Here is a 15223-nt window from a genome sequence, read left to right on the forward strand (position 1 = left end):
GCGGGCGAGGACGCGGGTGTCGCCGCCCCGGTGGAAGCCGGCCGGGTCGGGCCTTGTGGAGGAGCCCCGGGGGCGCCCGAGGAGGGGATTGCGCCCCGCCGTCCAGCCGGGGAGGCGTGGTGGCCTGGACCCGGTTGGCAGGCAGCACCTCCCCTGGCGTCCGGCGACGCGGCCCCCGGCCAGGCCATCTCCGCGCACGGACTGTTGAGGGCTGTTGCCGTGCCAGTGGGCTGGGGTCGGTTGCGCTCAAGGTACAGGATCGAACTCCAGCTCTGTTACTAGGAACTCGTGTTGAGCAACATCTGATAGTAACTTTAAAGCAGGAGTTTATTCTTTGCCTTCGAATAAAAGTGGACCACACAGCCAAAGCATGGAATAAAAAGCCTTGCTTACAGCCAAAGGCTACAGTGATCCACCTTAAAAGGATTTAATTCACATCCAAGAAAATAAACGTTATCACACATCAAAAGTATAAATAAACACTTTTATTTTATTTTATTTTTTATTTTTTTTATTTTATTTTTTTTAATTAACACTATTTTAGACAAGCTAAAGACATATTCTTTTTTACATTCTGAAAAGGAAAAAGTATCTAATGAGATGAAAAGTTTTAAAGGTAACTGGTATAAATAGACCAAGAGCAGTGTAACAGGCAATATAAAACAACAAGGAGGGATCCCTGGGTGGTGCACTGGTTTGGCGCCTGCCTTTGGCCCAGGGTGCGATCCTGGAGACCTGGGATTGAATCCCACGTTGGGCTCCCTGCATGGAGCCTGCTTCTCTCTCTGCCTGTGTCCCTGCCTCTCTCTCTCTCTCTCTATCAAAAAAACAAACAAAAAAACCCAAGGAATAATTTATTGTGTAGTGGCTGATGGAATCTAGATTTATATAAAGCAACCTGTACTTATATTTCCCTTTTGTAGCAGTTTCTGTCAGTTCCCGGGTTTTTAAAGAAAGCTAAAATAACAGTTGGACAAAATGAAAATGAATATCATACTCTACAGCTCCCCACAGTTACAGGCTTAAGCACTGCAAACATGCTATTGGAAACAAAGATGCTGTGGTGAACTCTGTTTAGTCCCGTTCAGAACATTTTGAGCACTCCACACAATTATATTTAGTGTGTCATTAATTATTTAGAAACTAAATTTGTTGTGAAAAAATTAAAAAAGTTGTAAGATTGATTAGAAAGGTCCACGCAGTACATCAAGAAAAATGAGGGCAGGACAGCCATCAAGAATGAGCCGGGTGTGTACGATGCATTTTGAAGTCCTATATACTTTCTAGAGATGGGCTGCAATTTAGCCTGGATCTTTCCAGAACCCACTTCTGAAAGAACTACTGGCTACAAGATGTGAGGACTCAATGTGTCAGAGGTGGCTGTCATCTAATCTCTACTGTATTCTTCTTCTCCTCCAATAACTGCTTTATCACATTTTCTTGTAGTAACAGAACCCCAACCCCTACAGCAAGCAAATAGCTGTCAGAGTATTTCCCAGGCTCCCTTGCAGCAAGGAAAGGCTGAAGGCCAAACTTAGTGCCGATGGACAAGAGTGAATGTGACGCAGGCAACTTCTGTGTTGTGTCCTGAAAAGCAAATTTCATAAATGTCACCAACTGGTGAAGCTAAGTTGGCAGGTACATAAATGTTTGTTGCATTATTCTTTCAAATATTCAGGGTTGAAAATTTTCTTTTAAAGATTTTATTTAGGGGATCCCTGGGTGGCTCAGCAGTTTGGTGCCTGCCTTCCGCCCAGGGCATGATCCTGGAGTCCCGGGATCGAGTTCCACGTCAGGCTCCCTTCATGGAGCCTGCTTCTCCCTCTGCCTGTGTCTCTGCCTCTCTCTCTCATGAATAAATAAAATCTTAAAGTAGGTTTTGATATGGTTTGAAGTGGTGGGATTCAGAGCCAATGGCCAAGAATTGGCCTCTGGGGCAAAAAGGTGGTTTTATTAAAGCAGGGGCATAGGACCTGTGGGCAGGAAGAGGGACACTGGGATCACAAGTTGGTTTCAAGTTGGGAGGGGGTTAAGGACAGCACAAGCCTCCAAAGAATTTTGGAAACAAGGCTTCCAGGATCCTAAGGGAGCTTGCTATTTTTAGGTAAAAGTCATTTATTACTATCTAATAAAACCTGAGTCATGAGACCCCTCAGATGTTTATCAGTGGGTCATATGCTTGGGGGATGATTGCTAACATAAATCTTGGAGGGTAGAAATAAAAGAAATTTCCAAAGGAATTTCTAAAGTAGACTTACAGGATCCTGGAGGAGGGAGGCCAGGCTAAGATTGTTTTTTGCCTTTACCAAGGTGTCAACATCGAGGCAGTTGAGTTTCTAGAAGATGGTCACTCTGCCTGTTTCAAGGACTTGTCAGTGGGCTGTAAGCAGCAAGGAAATCTAAGTTTTCCTTTCGCCTTTGTTTCCCACATCAGGCCCCATAACCAGTGTGGAGCCCAATGTGAGGCTTGAACTCACGACCCAGAGATCAAGACCTGAGCCAAGATCAAGAGTCAGAGGCTTCACCAAGTAAGCCACCCAGGCTCCCTTGACAAAAGCTTTTTTTTTTTTTTTAGAAGTATGCACGCCCGGGCGCTGAGTGGCTCAGTCAGTTAAGCATCTGCTTTTGGTTCAGGTCATGATCCTGAAGTCCTGGGGTCGAGCCCAACTCGAAGCCACTACAACCAAGAACCAAATATCTTGCTTCCAAAGAAATTCCCTTTTGGCGTAAAATGCTGCAAGTAGATCACCAAGGATGATCCTGCTTGCTAGAATGGAACCAAGACAGAAGTAGCAGAGGACAACCATCTGGACACTTAGCCCGGTCTTGAAGGGTCAGGCCAGCATATTGGGAGGGTCTGGTTCTCCAGTTCGGTTGTCAATGCACCCTGAGACTGGGTTTACTGCTCAGACTCGCAAAAGACTGAGGCTTAAGCCAAATGCTGGGTTACCTTTTTAAGGTAAAGGGTCACTGGAATACCCCTATTCCTGCTCCAGGTGCCTCTTCTTCTATTAGGGTTCCTGGGAAGCTAGATTGCTAATCAGGAAGTTCTTGGTGAGTAGGGTATACGAGAAAGGGAAACAGAGAGTCTTTTTTTTTTTTTTAAGATTTTGTTTATTTATTCATGAGAGACACAGAGAGAGAGAGAGGCAGAGACACAGGCAGAGGGAGGAGCAGGCTCTACGCAGGGAGCCCAATGCGGTACTTGATCCCAGGATCATGCCCTGAGCCGAAGGCAGACACCCAAACACTAAGCCACCCAGGTTCCCCAGGGAAACAGTCTTAAGGGAGATTTTTTACTCAGGCCATGGTCCAACACAGCAGACCCTTCTCTAGTGTCAGGAACACTTGTCCCATATGTTCAATGTTGCCTTGAGCAGCGTCAGGAGGATGCCAGGGTCCCATTGAGATGAGGCCCTTTTGTAAACACATTCCTTTTTAGACCCACACATCACAACCTCATTAACTTCTCAGGCTTTGCTTAAAGTTATTTCTTATTTCTACAAAAGTTGACTTCATCTTGGTTTTCTCAGCTTAATTCTCAGAGTTCAGCCTTATTCTCCTTCTTCCAAGTTCCTGGGAAACATGTCATTACAGGAAGCTCCATGTGGACTATGTTGATGTGTCTGATTGCTAAAGGACCAATATATCACAACTTTATTTAAAATCTTTTTTAAAAAGTAGGCTGCATGTCCAGCATGGAGCCCAACACAGGGCTTGAATTCACTGACCTTTGGATCAAGAGCTGAGCTGACATCAAGGGTTGGATGCCCAAACAACTGAGCCACCCAGGCGCCCCTAAAAATCTTTTCAATAATAAAAAAATAAAATAATAAATAATAAAAAAATAAAATAATAAATAATAAAAAGTGCACACTGTTGAGCACTTCTCTTATGCTAGAGTGAATAAATAATAAAAAGTGCACACCGTTGAGCACTTCTCTTATGCTAGAGTGTTGTGTCACATAGTATCTCATTTAATCACTGCAAAAACACAAGAAATAGTTACACTCATGTTCCTATTTTGCAGCTATGGAAACCAACCTGAGATGATCATTCAGCATTTGCATGTCTCCTTATTGCTGTTCTTCAGTACATTTTTAATAATGATAGTATTTTACATCTAGTTATGCGTTCCTTTTAAAATAATTAATGTTAGAATTTCTCCATATTACTTAAAATTCCTTATAAGTAACACGTTAATTTGCTGCAGTATTTCCTCCTAAGAGGAAAACTACTACTTACACGTTAGGTCATTTCCAATTTTTCTCCACTCTACATAATTCTGCAGTAAACACCTTTGTGATTTTCCATTTTCAACACATTTCCTTAGGAGAACATGGCACTTTTTGCCAGTTGCCCCTAATGTCTACTTTGTGCTTCTTTCTCATCTTGATTTAACTTGTGCTTTTTAGCTGGGCATGGGCTATCCAGCATAAATATTATGTTTCCTAGCCTCTGTTGACTGAGGCGTGTTTCTCTGACCATGTAACTAAGTTCTAGCTAATGGGATCTGAACCAAAGTGGCAGGTACAACCTTCCAGTTCTGCCCCGTAAAGAAAGGGACATGCCCTGCTTTTCCTCTTCCTGCTGACTGCAACTGAGACGTGCTGGTGAGCCAAACTGGACTGGGAGTCTGAAAGTCATGACAGAAAATACCCTACGGGAAGCGAAGCACAAAGCAGAGGGAGTCTGGGCCCCTAGAAGCTTTCCAGGGCACAGCTGTCATACTGGCTTGAATTAGAGAGGAAAATATATTTCCATTTCTTTAAGCCAACGTTACTCTGGGTGTCTGTGTATAGTTAATGAAATCAGATGCCCAATTAATACAGATAGAAATTTACAATTAGATTTACAAGGTCGAATGGTATGAAGTTTTTTATTTTGTCTTTTTTTTAGATTTTATTTATTCATGAGAGACACACACACACACACACACACACACACACAGAGGCAGAGACATAGGCAGAGGGAGAAGCAGGCTCCATGCAGGAAGCCCGATGCGGGGACCCAATCCTGGTACCCCGGGATGGGATCAACAAACGCTCAACAAACGCTCAACTGCTGAGCCACCCAGGTGTCCCTGGTATGAAAAGTTTTAAACCTCATAATCCACATACTAGGGACAAATTACTTTATAATATGCTCCTTTTAAGGAGCATGTAAAAGCAGAGCAAAAGTATATGTTTTACTAGCCCCCTCTATCATTCAGTATTGATAATTTTAGAAATATTGACTAATAAAATGAGTTTCATTTGAGTAGGTTTCCTCTGACTTGGAGTGCACCATCCACAGCAAGACACGGTGGGCTTTAGCTCACTCTCTGGAACTCTTCCCACTCTGGCTGGCTCTCTGTCTTGTTCCTCACGTACAGCCTTTCTGTCTGCTCCAGGGGACAAAGAGGCAAGGCCATCACTTCCCTACTGGCCATGCCATGCCATCTTTGTTCACTCCTGAGCCAAGTGTCTCAGACAATTAAACCCATGATTTCAGAACGCTCCATCTGAAGGGTCCTTTGGGGGGAAATTAATTGTCTAAGCATGGAGTCTTCTCATCTATTCCCCACCCATTGTTCCTTCTCCGTCCTCACTGAGCATGCCTAACCTGCATGCTCTATAGATCTCATTATCTTCCAAGAGTCTCTACTTACAGCTTCTATTTGCAAGAATCTGTAGGTCCAGAATCTTCCTTTGGAAGCATTTCTAGCCTCAGTGACAGAAAGAATTCTGTTAGAATCGACACAGAGTAAAACCACTTTCTGGTAATAGAATTAGTATATTGGAAGCACAACTTAGAGCGTAGAGCTTGCTTCCTTCCTTTTTCCCCTCTCTCCTTCCTTGCTCTTTCTTTCTCTTTTTTCCTCCTTCCTCCCTTCTCTTTTTTCTTAAAATATTTCACTTATTTGACAATGAGAAAGAGAGAGAGAGAGCATGAGCAGGGGGAGAGACAAAGGGAATAGCAGGCTCCCCATTGAGCAGGGAGCCCGATGCAGGTTCAGTCCCAGGACCATGAGATCATGACCTGAGCCTAAGGCAGACAGTGAACCGACTGAGCCACCCAGGTGCTCTTCTTTTTCTTTTTTGAGCCTCTTTCTAATGAAGGAATTCCTGCCCAGCTGGAAATAATCCTAGCCCCAAAGTCATGAAAGTCTCTTGCTTTTCCTTTTTTTAAAAAAGAGTTTATTCATTCATTCATTCATTCAATAGAGAGCAAGAGAGCACATGTAGGGGGAGGGGCAGAAGAAGCTGACTCCCTGGCTGAGCAAGGAGCCCCTTGTGGGCTCAATTCCAGGACACTGGGATCAGAACCTGAGCTAAAGGCAGATGCTTAACCATCTGAGCCACCCAGGCGCCCCGAGCCTCTAGCTCTTGGTGACGGTAAATCCTGCAGGCATGATCAGCATCCATCATTCCCTTCATTAGCAACTGGATACTAGTAAGCCCAGGTTTCTAACTGCCCAGTCAGGCCTTTTGGATTTCTGCGAGAAAAGCCTCTTGCTGAAGTTGGGAGAAAAAGCTGATGTTCCTTATTTACATTCTTCTGGTACATCCTGATATGGCCCTGCCAATTTCCCAGGTAGTATTTACATCTCACAAAGAATACAAAGGCTGTGGGACACCTGGGTGGCTCAGTGGTTGAACATCTGCCTGGGTCACTTCCCTAAAGGCTAGACCAATCCAAAGCATAAACGTTAAAGAAGAGCTAACAGCCTGGTACATGGTCTAACCTGAAGGCATATTCTTCATAGAATCATGGTAGTGTTCAAGTAGTCATCTTTCCCCCTCTCCCTTTGTGCTTTTATTTAGTGCTATTCTTATGTCAGGGATATCTCATCTAGGGCTCAGATTCTCCTGATTTTGATTTTGGCCCTTTCACCAAAAACAAGAGGCTCTTGTGGCTCTTACCTTTTGTTTTGTTTTGTTTTAATATTTTATTTATTTATTCATGAGAGACACAGAGATTGAGTCAGAGACACAGACTGAGGGAGAAGCAGGCTCCCTGCAGGGAAACCCATGCGGGACTCCATCCCAGGACCCCGGGGGGTCACAATCTGAGCAAAAAGCAGAGGCTCAACCACTGAGCCATGCAGGTGCCCCGTGGCTCTTACCTTTGAACTTTGACCTCATTACAAAGAAATAAACACAGTTTCCAATGATCAGAAGTGAAGCTTGTGGTATTAACTCATTGGATAACCAGAGAGAGAGGGTTATCTTTGAAATGGGAGAGGAAACAAAATCTTCCCTAGGCCCTCTAACTACCAAAACTAAACAGGTAGATCAAGAAAGGAGCTTGAAAGATTAATCTTGCTAAGTGTAAAGAGAGACCAAGACTGAAAGAGTAAGACTGAATTATATGCCTGTAGGGAAGTTTTTCCTTATCATTCTTCCACCTGTCCTTTCACCAGCTTTTTCCTTCCCCCTGGGACCCCCAGATACCTTTTTTGTGACCCACTCCCAGAAGGCCTAGCTCTTTTATGTCAATGTCACTTGTGGCAGACACTCTTAGTACCTATCTGACATCTGTTCTGCTTCCTTCTTTTTCTTTTCCAACAGAGCCCTAATATTGTGCAGGTAGTTGGCCAGGGGAGGCTGGGTCCTTCCCCCAGTTCCAGGGAATGAACTATGGTTGGTCCAAACCAATTAGGGTAGGTATAGTCTTCTTACTTTTGATAATAGTTAGTTTAGGATGGATACCTGGCCCAATGCATGTCTGCATTTATTATGTGGATTTCATTTTCACTTTCGCCAATATGCTATGGAGACAGAGAAGAAACAGGGAAATATTGGGACCTTGCTGGTGTCATTGAGCCACTGAATTAACCAGCCTGTACCTGCCCTACTTTTGAACGTAATTCTGTTAGGTTTTCTGTTATTTGCAGATGAAACTGTCCTGATAGTCCACCTCTTCCCACTCCTTATTTTGTCAATTCTGATAATATTGTTTCAATAATCATGCAATCATTTATTGAGTAATCTTTTAGATCTTGGCACATGTTTGGCACTAGAATAAGAAAATAGGGGCAGCCCGGGTGGCTCAGCGGTTTAGCGCCTGCCTTCAGCCCAGGGCCTGATCCTGGAGATCTCGGATGGAGTCCCACGTCAGGCTCCCTGCATGGAGCCTGCTTCTCCCTCTGCCTGTGACTCGGACTCTCTCTCTCTCTTTGTCTCTCATGAATAAATAATAAAATAAAAATCTTTAAATATATATATATATATATATATATATATATATATATATATATAGAGAGAGAGAGAGAGAGAGAGAGAGAGACTTACCCAGAATTTTCTATTAAGGTACCTATCATCCTTGCTTTTTCAGCTTTGTAAACTGACAACTTATTTGAAATTACTCTCTGAGGAGAAGTATTTGGAAGTCTTTGCATTGAGGAAAGCAAAGTTGTATATTGGCCAAGATGACCCAAGCAATCAGTGGCATAGCTTGGGAAGGAGCCCAATTTAAAATTCCAAATCCCTACATCACGGCACAGCGAGGTGTAAAATATGCGGCCACGGTACAGATCGAATGTGAGGTATCAGAAGGGAAACGGAGTCTTGAGAAGCAAGCCAAGGGCTCTACTCCAGGTTGAGGTCGGCTGTGGCTCTGAGCCTCACCTGGCTCGGCTGGGCTGCAGTCGCGGGGCACAATGCCCCCACAATGCACTGGGTCGGAGACTAGCAAACTGGCCGAAACTGATCTGAACTTTGTCGACGCAGAACACACTCCTTTTCACTACACAGCCTCAGAGTCAGCCCAAGACACAGAAGACTTGACTGCTCAGGCCAAGGCTAGGACTTGCACTCCTGACCACTCACCTCACCCTGGCTGGACCCACATTTCGGTGCCAATAGTCTTTCGAGTTCTGGAGTCTCCCTATCTTCTTGCTTTTCTTCTTCCCTGCAACATTACCTCGCTTAGAGGTCACCCGACCTCTTAACCTCCTCCCTACTAGCTGCAGGTTAAGCCGGCAGGAGCTCACGCGGGAGACCCAGGCACAGGAACCGGAAATATTTACTTCGAGAGACGAGCGGAAAACTACATCTCCCAGCATGCCCCGTGAGCCATCGGTCCTCCGCTAACGGACTTGATTGGTCAACACACGAGAAAGACTGCCCCCTTCGGAGTACCGCTAACCAATCACAGGGTAGAGTTTTGTAAAAACATGGGGGCGGGCCGTTTCCGGCGGTTTTCCCAGCAGCTCCAGCATCGAGGAGCGTGGAAGCCTCGCAGTGGTCCCGGTTTTCCGTCAGGAGTGCGGGTTGGGCGTAGCCATGTGCTATTTCTGGCAGGGGTGGCGGGAGGCTTTCTAAGATCACCAGTCTTGGAGCGGAAGGTGGGACCTGGCCCGCCTGGGAGTCATGCCCTCCGAGGCTGGGCTGCGGAGAGGAGCAGTCGGCTCAGGTCTTAAAGGGGTTGGGAAAGCGAGGAAGCCTTGGGAGTGCATGAGGGGCTTTGCAGCCACGTTGGCCCCTCTGAGGATCATTCTCTCCCCTCCCAGATCTGTCCTGAAGTCAGTGTAGCCACTTGAGGAAGGCACTCCCACCCCACGGGGATGGCGTCCGCGCTCCCAGCAACCGGGGCCCAGGTAAGACCAGGTCCCTGTTCCTGCTGCTACTGTCCGGCCTCTGCCTGCCCTCCTTTGAAGAGGGCTCCCAGTCCCAGTAGCCCTTTGACCAAGCTGTCTTTTCTTCTAGACCAGGCATGTGGGAGAAACGGTGTATCCCTCCGTTTCCTTTCAGAACCGCCAACCGGGAGCAGGGCCCATTGGAGAAAGCTATCAGAGGACCTCAAAGTCATTTTCTGGAATCCTGCTCAAACGTGCAGAATTCTAGGGTCATCCCATATCTTTTGAATAAACACGGAAACAAACAATCCCAGGCAATTCTTTTTTTTTTTTTTTTTTTTTGATATTTTATTTATTTATTCACGAGAGACACAAAGAGAGGCAGAGACACAGGCAGAGGGAGAAGCAGGCTCCATGCAGGGAGCCCGATGTGGGACGCAATTCCGGGACTCCAGAATCACGTCCTGGGCGGAAGGCAGGCGCTAAACCGCTGAGTCACCCAGGGATCCCCAACCCCAGGCGATTCTTTTTTTTTTTTTTTTAAGATTTTTATTTATTTATTCATTCGTGACACACACACACACACACACACACACACACACACAGAGGCAGAGGGAGAAGCCGACTCCATGCAGAGAGTCCGACGTGGGACTCGATCCTGGGTTTTCTGTGTCAGGCCCTGGGCCGAAGGCGGCGCTAAACCGCTGAGCCACCTGAGCTGTCCATCCCAGGAGATTCTTTTTTTTTTTTTTTTAATTTTTTAAAAATTTTTATTTATTTATGATAGTCAGAGAGAGAGAGAGAGAGGAAGAGACACGGGCAGAGGGAGAAGCAGACTCCATGCACCGGGAGCCTGACGTGGGATTCGGTCCTGGGTCTCCAGGATCACGCCCTGGGCCAAAGGCAGGCGCTAAACCGCTGCGCCACCCAGGGATCCCTCCCAGGAGATTCTTTTTTTTTTTTTTTTCCTCCCAGGAGATTCTTAATCGTCGAGGTTCTATTGGTTTGTAACACTGTTAAAATAGGGAAGCAGGACTAGGCCTGGATGTGATTCTAAAGAGAGCTTAGCAGTGAGTGTCATGTGCAAGGAGAGACTAGCAAGCAGAGGGATGTTGGGAGAACACTGGAACCCCTGTCCCTTTTCATGCTTCTTCCTGAGCTGCTCAGTCTTCTTTCCCTTAGAGCGTCATATGTGATGGTTTCCCTTCCCGAGAGGTCCCTCATCTTTTCTAGAAATCTCTTCTAGAACTTTTTACAGTTTACCCTCTTGGCCCTTATACCACTGCCTCAAAAATTATGTCCCTTTTTTACTCCTTCCCAATTTCCACCATCACCCTTAGAACCCATTTATACACCATCTCCAGGGATCCCTGGGTGGCGCAGCAGTTTGGCGCCTGCCTTTGGCCCAGGGCGCGATCCTGGAGACCCGGGATCGAATCCCACATCGGGCTCCCGGTGCATGGAGCCTGCTTCTCCCTCTGCCTGTGTCTCTGCCTCTCTCACTGTGTGCCTATCATAAAAAAAAATTATACACCATCTCCAGCACTCAGGAACCTTTTAGTGCCACGCCCTTTCTCCCTGGGTTCTAATGTTTCTAGCTCAGGTGTCTTCTCAAACCGAATAAGGAGGTGGTCTTGGGGCCTCTTGTCCTGAGATGGGCTCTCATGTTTCAGGGGCCATTGCTGTTTGAGGACCTGGCTGTATATTTTTCTCAAGAGGAGTGTGTGAGTCTGTACCCTGCCCAGAGGTCCCTCAGCAGAGACATTACACTGGAGTGTTTCAAGGACATGGCCTTGATGGGTAAGGCAGTTGTTTTTCCTGCATTTTGGAACTTTGGTCAGTTTTAGGACAGGATTTCATGTCTCATTCACATGTTGGTATGGGGGCATGGGACCTATCTCTGGGTGATCTATGTGGATATGACAAGAACTTGCTGGACAATGAGTTTTTCAAAGGATGAAATGATCTCTTAAGACAAAAAAATCCTATTGAGTACAGTGACTGGTTTTTGCATGAGACCTGATGGTATCTGGTAATCTTCCCAAGTATTTGTTATAGTATTTGTTATAGTGACTGTAACAATTTTACTTTCAAAACCTCATAAGGATAGGCTACTATCATTTGCTAAAGATTCAAAATTGATTTACTCTTAAGGGGGTTCTATGCCATTTTCACATAAGGGAAACTATATGCAGAAACGATCCCACATAGAGTTTGCCTCTGACTAGGGTTGGCTCTTGGAATGACATCATAACTTATGTTTTATATTTTCCACCTCTCTCTTCGTCATGTGCATTTCCCTCTACCTTTTTGAACATAAGAAGTGTAGGTATAGCTATTTTAACATTGTTTCTAGTTTTATCACCTGTGTCATTTCTGAGTCTGTTTCTGTTCATTGATTATGCTCCTAGTTATGGGTCATATTTTTCTGCTTCTTCACATGTCTGATCATTTTTGATTGGGTGCTGGACATTGTGAGTATTATGTTGTTGCATAGTTGGCTTTTGTTGTTTTAAAAATATTTTTGGACCTTGCATTTAAGTTACTTGGGATCAGTAAGATCCTTTCAGGGCTTGCTTTTTGCTTTGTTAGGGTGTATACAGAGCAGTCCTTAGTCTAGGGCCAGTTTAACCTGCTGCTGAACCATTGTCTTTCTGAGGATACTGCCTAATGCCTTGTGTGTTCCACCTTGGCTGGCAGGAACATAACTATTGAACTATGTATGATGTGAACTCTAAAAATTGTCTGTTCCTTTTGATGGTTCTTTTCCCAGTCTGGGATAGTTTCCTCATGTGCACTTACAGGTTAATACTCAGCCCAGGTCTTAATGGTGCCCTACCTAGATGGCACCTGGGCACCTGCCTCATCCCCAGTATTTTGTTGTCAAATTCTAGCTATCTCGTAATCCCTGAATTTGCTCTCCTCAAATCAGCAAAACTACTGGCTATCATTTGGATATCCACACTACACTGCAGCCCAGAAATCCTTTCTAGGCAGTGCACTGGAGCAGTCCTAGGGCTGTTTCTTGGTAAGGAGAGACCCCTTTTATATTGATATGTAGCCTTATAAATTAAGAATATTTGGACAGATACTACAGAAGAATGCTTTTTGGCAGGCCCAAGTTTTGTCAGCCATCCTAGCAGTGAGACCAGTTACCATTTGGCTGTTGTATGCATGGTAGCTCTACCTTGATCTCTCCTCCAGGACAGATAAAGAAATTTTGAAGAACTCTCCGGGTGACAATAACACTATTTCTAATAACCAGAGTGTTTATCTGCTAGGTAGAAAATAGCCACTTGCTCTCTTTCTCTCTTAAATATGACTTCCAGTCTCATATTCCAATTGTGGTTGCTCAGTGGTCACTTCAGATTACTTAAATGATGAAAGGTTTTTGAGACTCAGGAGACTAACTGGAAACTTCCTCTAAACAATGGCTACCAAGATTGCCTTTGTTCCTATCCCACTGGACCCTGACTTAGTTGCAACTCTTTTCCACTTCCTCCCTCACAGGATCACCTCTGGAAAGTCAGTAGAGCCTGCTGGCCTGATTTTGTATAAAATTGGTGCCTGGGTTCTAGGATAAGCCATCTACAGATTCTTGGTCCCTGTGTAACTAGCATGTTCTTTCCCCAGCAACTCTTGAGGGTGTTGTCTATGTTTTGCTTTGTTTTGTTTTTATCAACAGGAGGGGAAGGCAAGACTGAGATTCCACAGCAGTTAAATCTAGAGTCTACGGGATTTGAAGAACTTTCCCCAGAAAACTCCATCGCTGTGCCCCTTGTCTATTACCCAGAAAAATCTGAAACTGGAGTTGGAGACCCAGAAAGAAAAGTATCAGGTGGAGCTCCTGCTTGCAAGAAGAGGTTTAGAAGCTTATTAGTTACCATTGAAAACCAAACCCCATTACTAGAACTATCTCAATGTTTAGGAACCAAAGCACTTTCTGAAATTCTTGAATTTCCTGGGGAAGAAGCCAAAAATTTGTACAAGTGTCCTGAATGTGATGAAAGCTTCAGTGATAATTCATACCTTGTTTTGCATCAGCAAACTCATTCAGGGGAGAAAAAACATAAATGTGGTGACTGTGGGAAAATTTTCAATCATAGAGCCAACCTGAGGACACACAGGAGAATCCATACTGGCGAGAAGCCTTATAAGTGTGCTGAGTGTGGCAGCAGCTTCCGCCAGCACTCACATTTGTCTCGGCACATGAATGTCCACGTAAAGGAGAAACCCTACACGTGTGGCATTTGTGGGAGAGGTTTTTTGTGGCTCCTAGGATTGTCACAGCATCAGAAAATCCACATTACTAAAAAAGCCTGTGAATGTACTGACTGCAGTAAATATGGTCAGAAAACAAATATTGCTCTGCATGAGAAAACACACACATTAGCCACCCAGTACGACTGCGCTCAGTGTGTGAAGTGCTTTGGGAAGCCCTCGAACCTTATCCTTCCTGAGCAGGGACATGAAGATGACTCTGAACACTGCAGCGACTGTGGGGAAAATATGCTTTTGTTCTCAAAATTCAAACCCTTAAAATGTCCTGAGTGTACGATGACCTTCCTTCGTGTCTCTGAGCTAATTTCCCATCAGAGCATTCATAGAGGGGAAAAACCCCACAAATGCAAAACATGTGCAAAAAGTTTTATTTTGGATTCAGAGCTTGCATGCCACCAGAAGAGCCACACAGGAGAGGAACCTTTTAAATGTACCATGTGTGGGAAAAGTTTCAAGTTGTATATGCATCTCATTGTTCATCAGCAAAAACATAAAAAAACCACCATGTAAATAAACTAAGTTGTTGTTAATGCTGTACTTTTCAGTATGTATACTGAAAACTGGGGACCAGTTACTCTTTATGTGCTAGGGACTTTACATGCATTCTATGTCACATGTCACTTTGTCTCCAGCACAACCTTGCTTTAGGTACTATATAATTTCTGTTTTATAACTGAGGAAACATAATCAACGACACAGCTAGTGAATGAAGCCAGGATTCTAACTCAGTAACTCACTCACTGTTCACATTCCATTTGTATGAACTAGAGAATGATAATGAATTTTTTTATATCAGTTCTCATTAAAATGAAAGTTTTGCTAGAAGTTCCTTTAATTTTATTACATGGTTTCTAAGTAAGTTTTAGAAGAAAGAGAATTTTCTTTTTCTTTTTCTTTTTTTCTTTTTTTTGCCAGGTCTGCAGATTTATTATCTGGGAAAGTAATCCACCGGTATCTGTCTTACACTTTTTGGTCTGTAATTATTGGAATGTAACATTTGTAAGGGATGGCATATCACGCGTGAATTTCTGATGTGGTTTAGAAGCCTTTATACCTGAGATGAAAAGTTCCCAAATACATGGACAAGTTGCTACTATGATGGCTATTAGTATCTGTAAAGTTTCCATTCTCAGATCTGATGCTACTGGCCTTTGTGACTCATTTACAAGGAATTTTGGCTCTCTGACTGTAGCCTTTTCTTGCTAGGACTTGATCAAGGGAAAGATACTTTCTCCTCTCTGAAAGGATTTACCTCTAAGTCTCTACCAAAGCACACTACCTGCCTTTCTGTGAATAATAGTAACTATTTAATGAACATGCTAGATGATTTAGATGTATTACCTAATTTGATCTTCAGGATAAATCTGACAGAGGAAGGGC

The 15223-nt window shown here is 44.3% G+C and overlaps 1 protein-coding gene across 2 annotated transcripts; it reads left to right on the forward strand.

Moving 5' to 3' along the window:
* Positions 1-9166: 9166 nt before the first annotated feature.
* On the forward strand, positions 9167-14939 carry ZNF597 (zinc finger protein 597). Of its 2 annotated transcripts, none has more exons than XM_026002989.2 (4): positions 9167-9399; positions 9497-9583; positions 11236-11362; positions 13248-14939. In XM_026002989.2, the coding sequence occupies exons 2-4, from the start codon at positions 9551-9553 to the stop codon at positions 14351-14353; spliced, it is 1266 nt and encodes a 421-aa protein (XP_025858774.1). In that variant the 5' UTR covers positions 9167-9399; positions 9497-9550; the 3' UTR covers positions 14354-14939. The 2 variants fall into 2 exon arrangements, with proteins under 2 accessions (XP_025858774.1, XP_025858775.1); XM_026002990.2 differs by having other exon boundaries at positions 9169-9256.
* Positions 14940-15223: the final 284 nt, after the last annotated feature.

The sequence above is a fragment of the Vulpes vulpes genome, chromosome 3 (genome assembly GCF_048418805.1).
Source record: "Vulpes vulpes isolate BD-2025 chromosome 3, VulVul3, whole genome shotgun sequence".
Lineage (NCBI taxonomy): Eukaryota > Metazoa > Chordata > Mammalia > Carnivora > Canidae > Vulpes > Vulpes vulpes.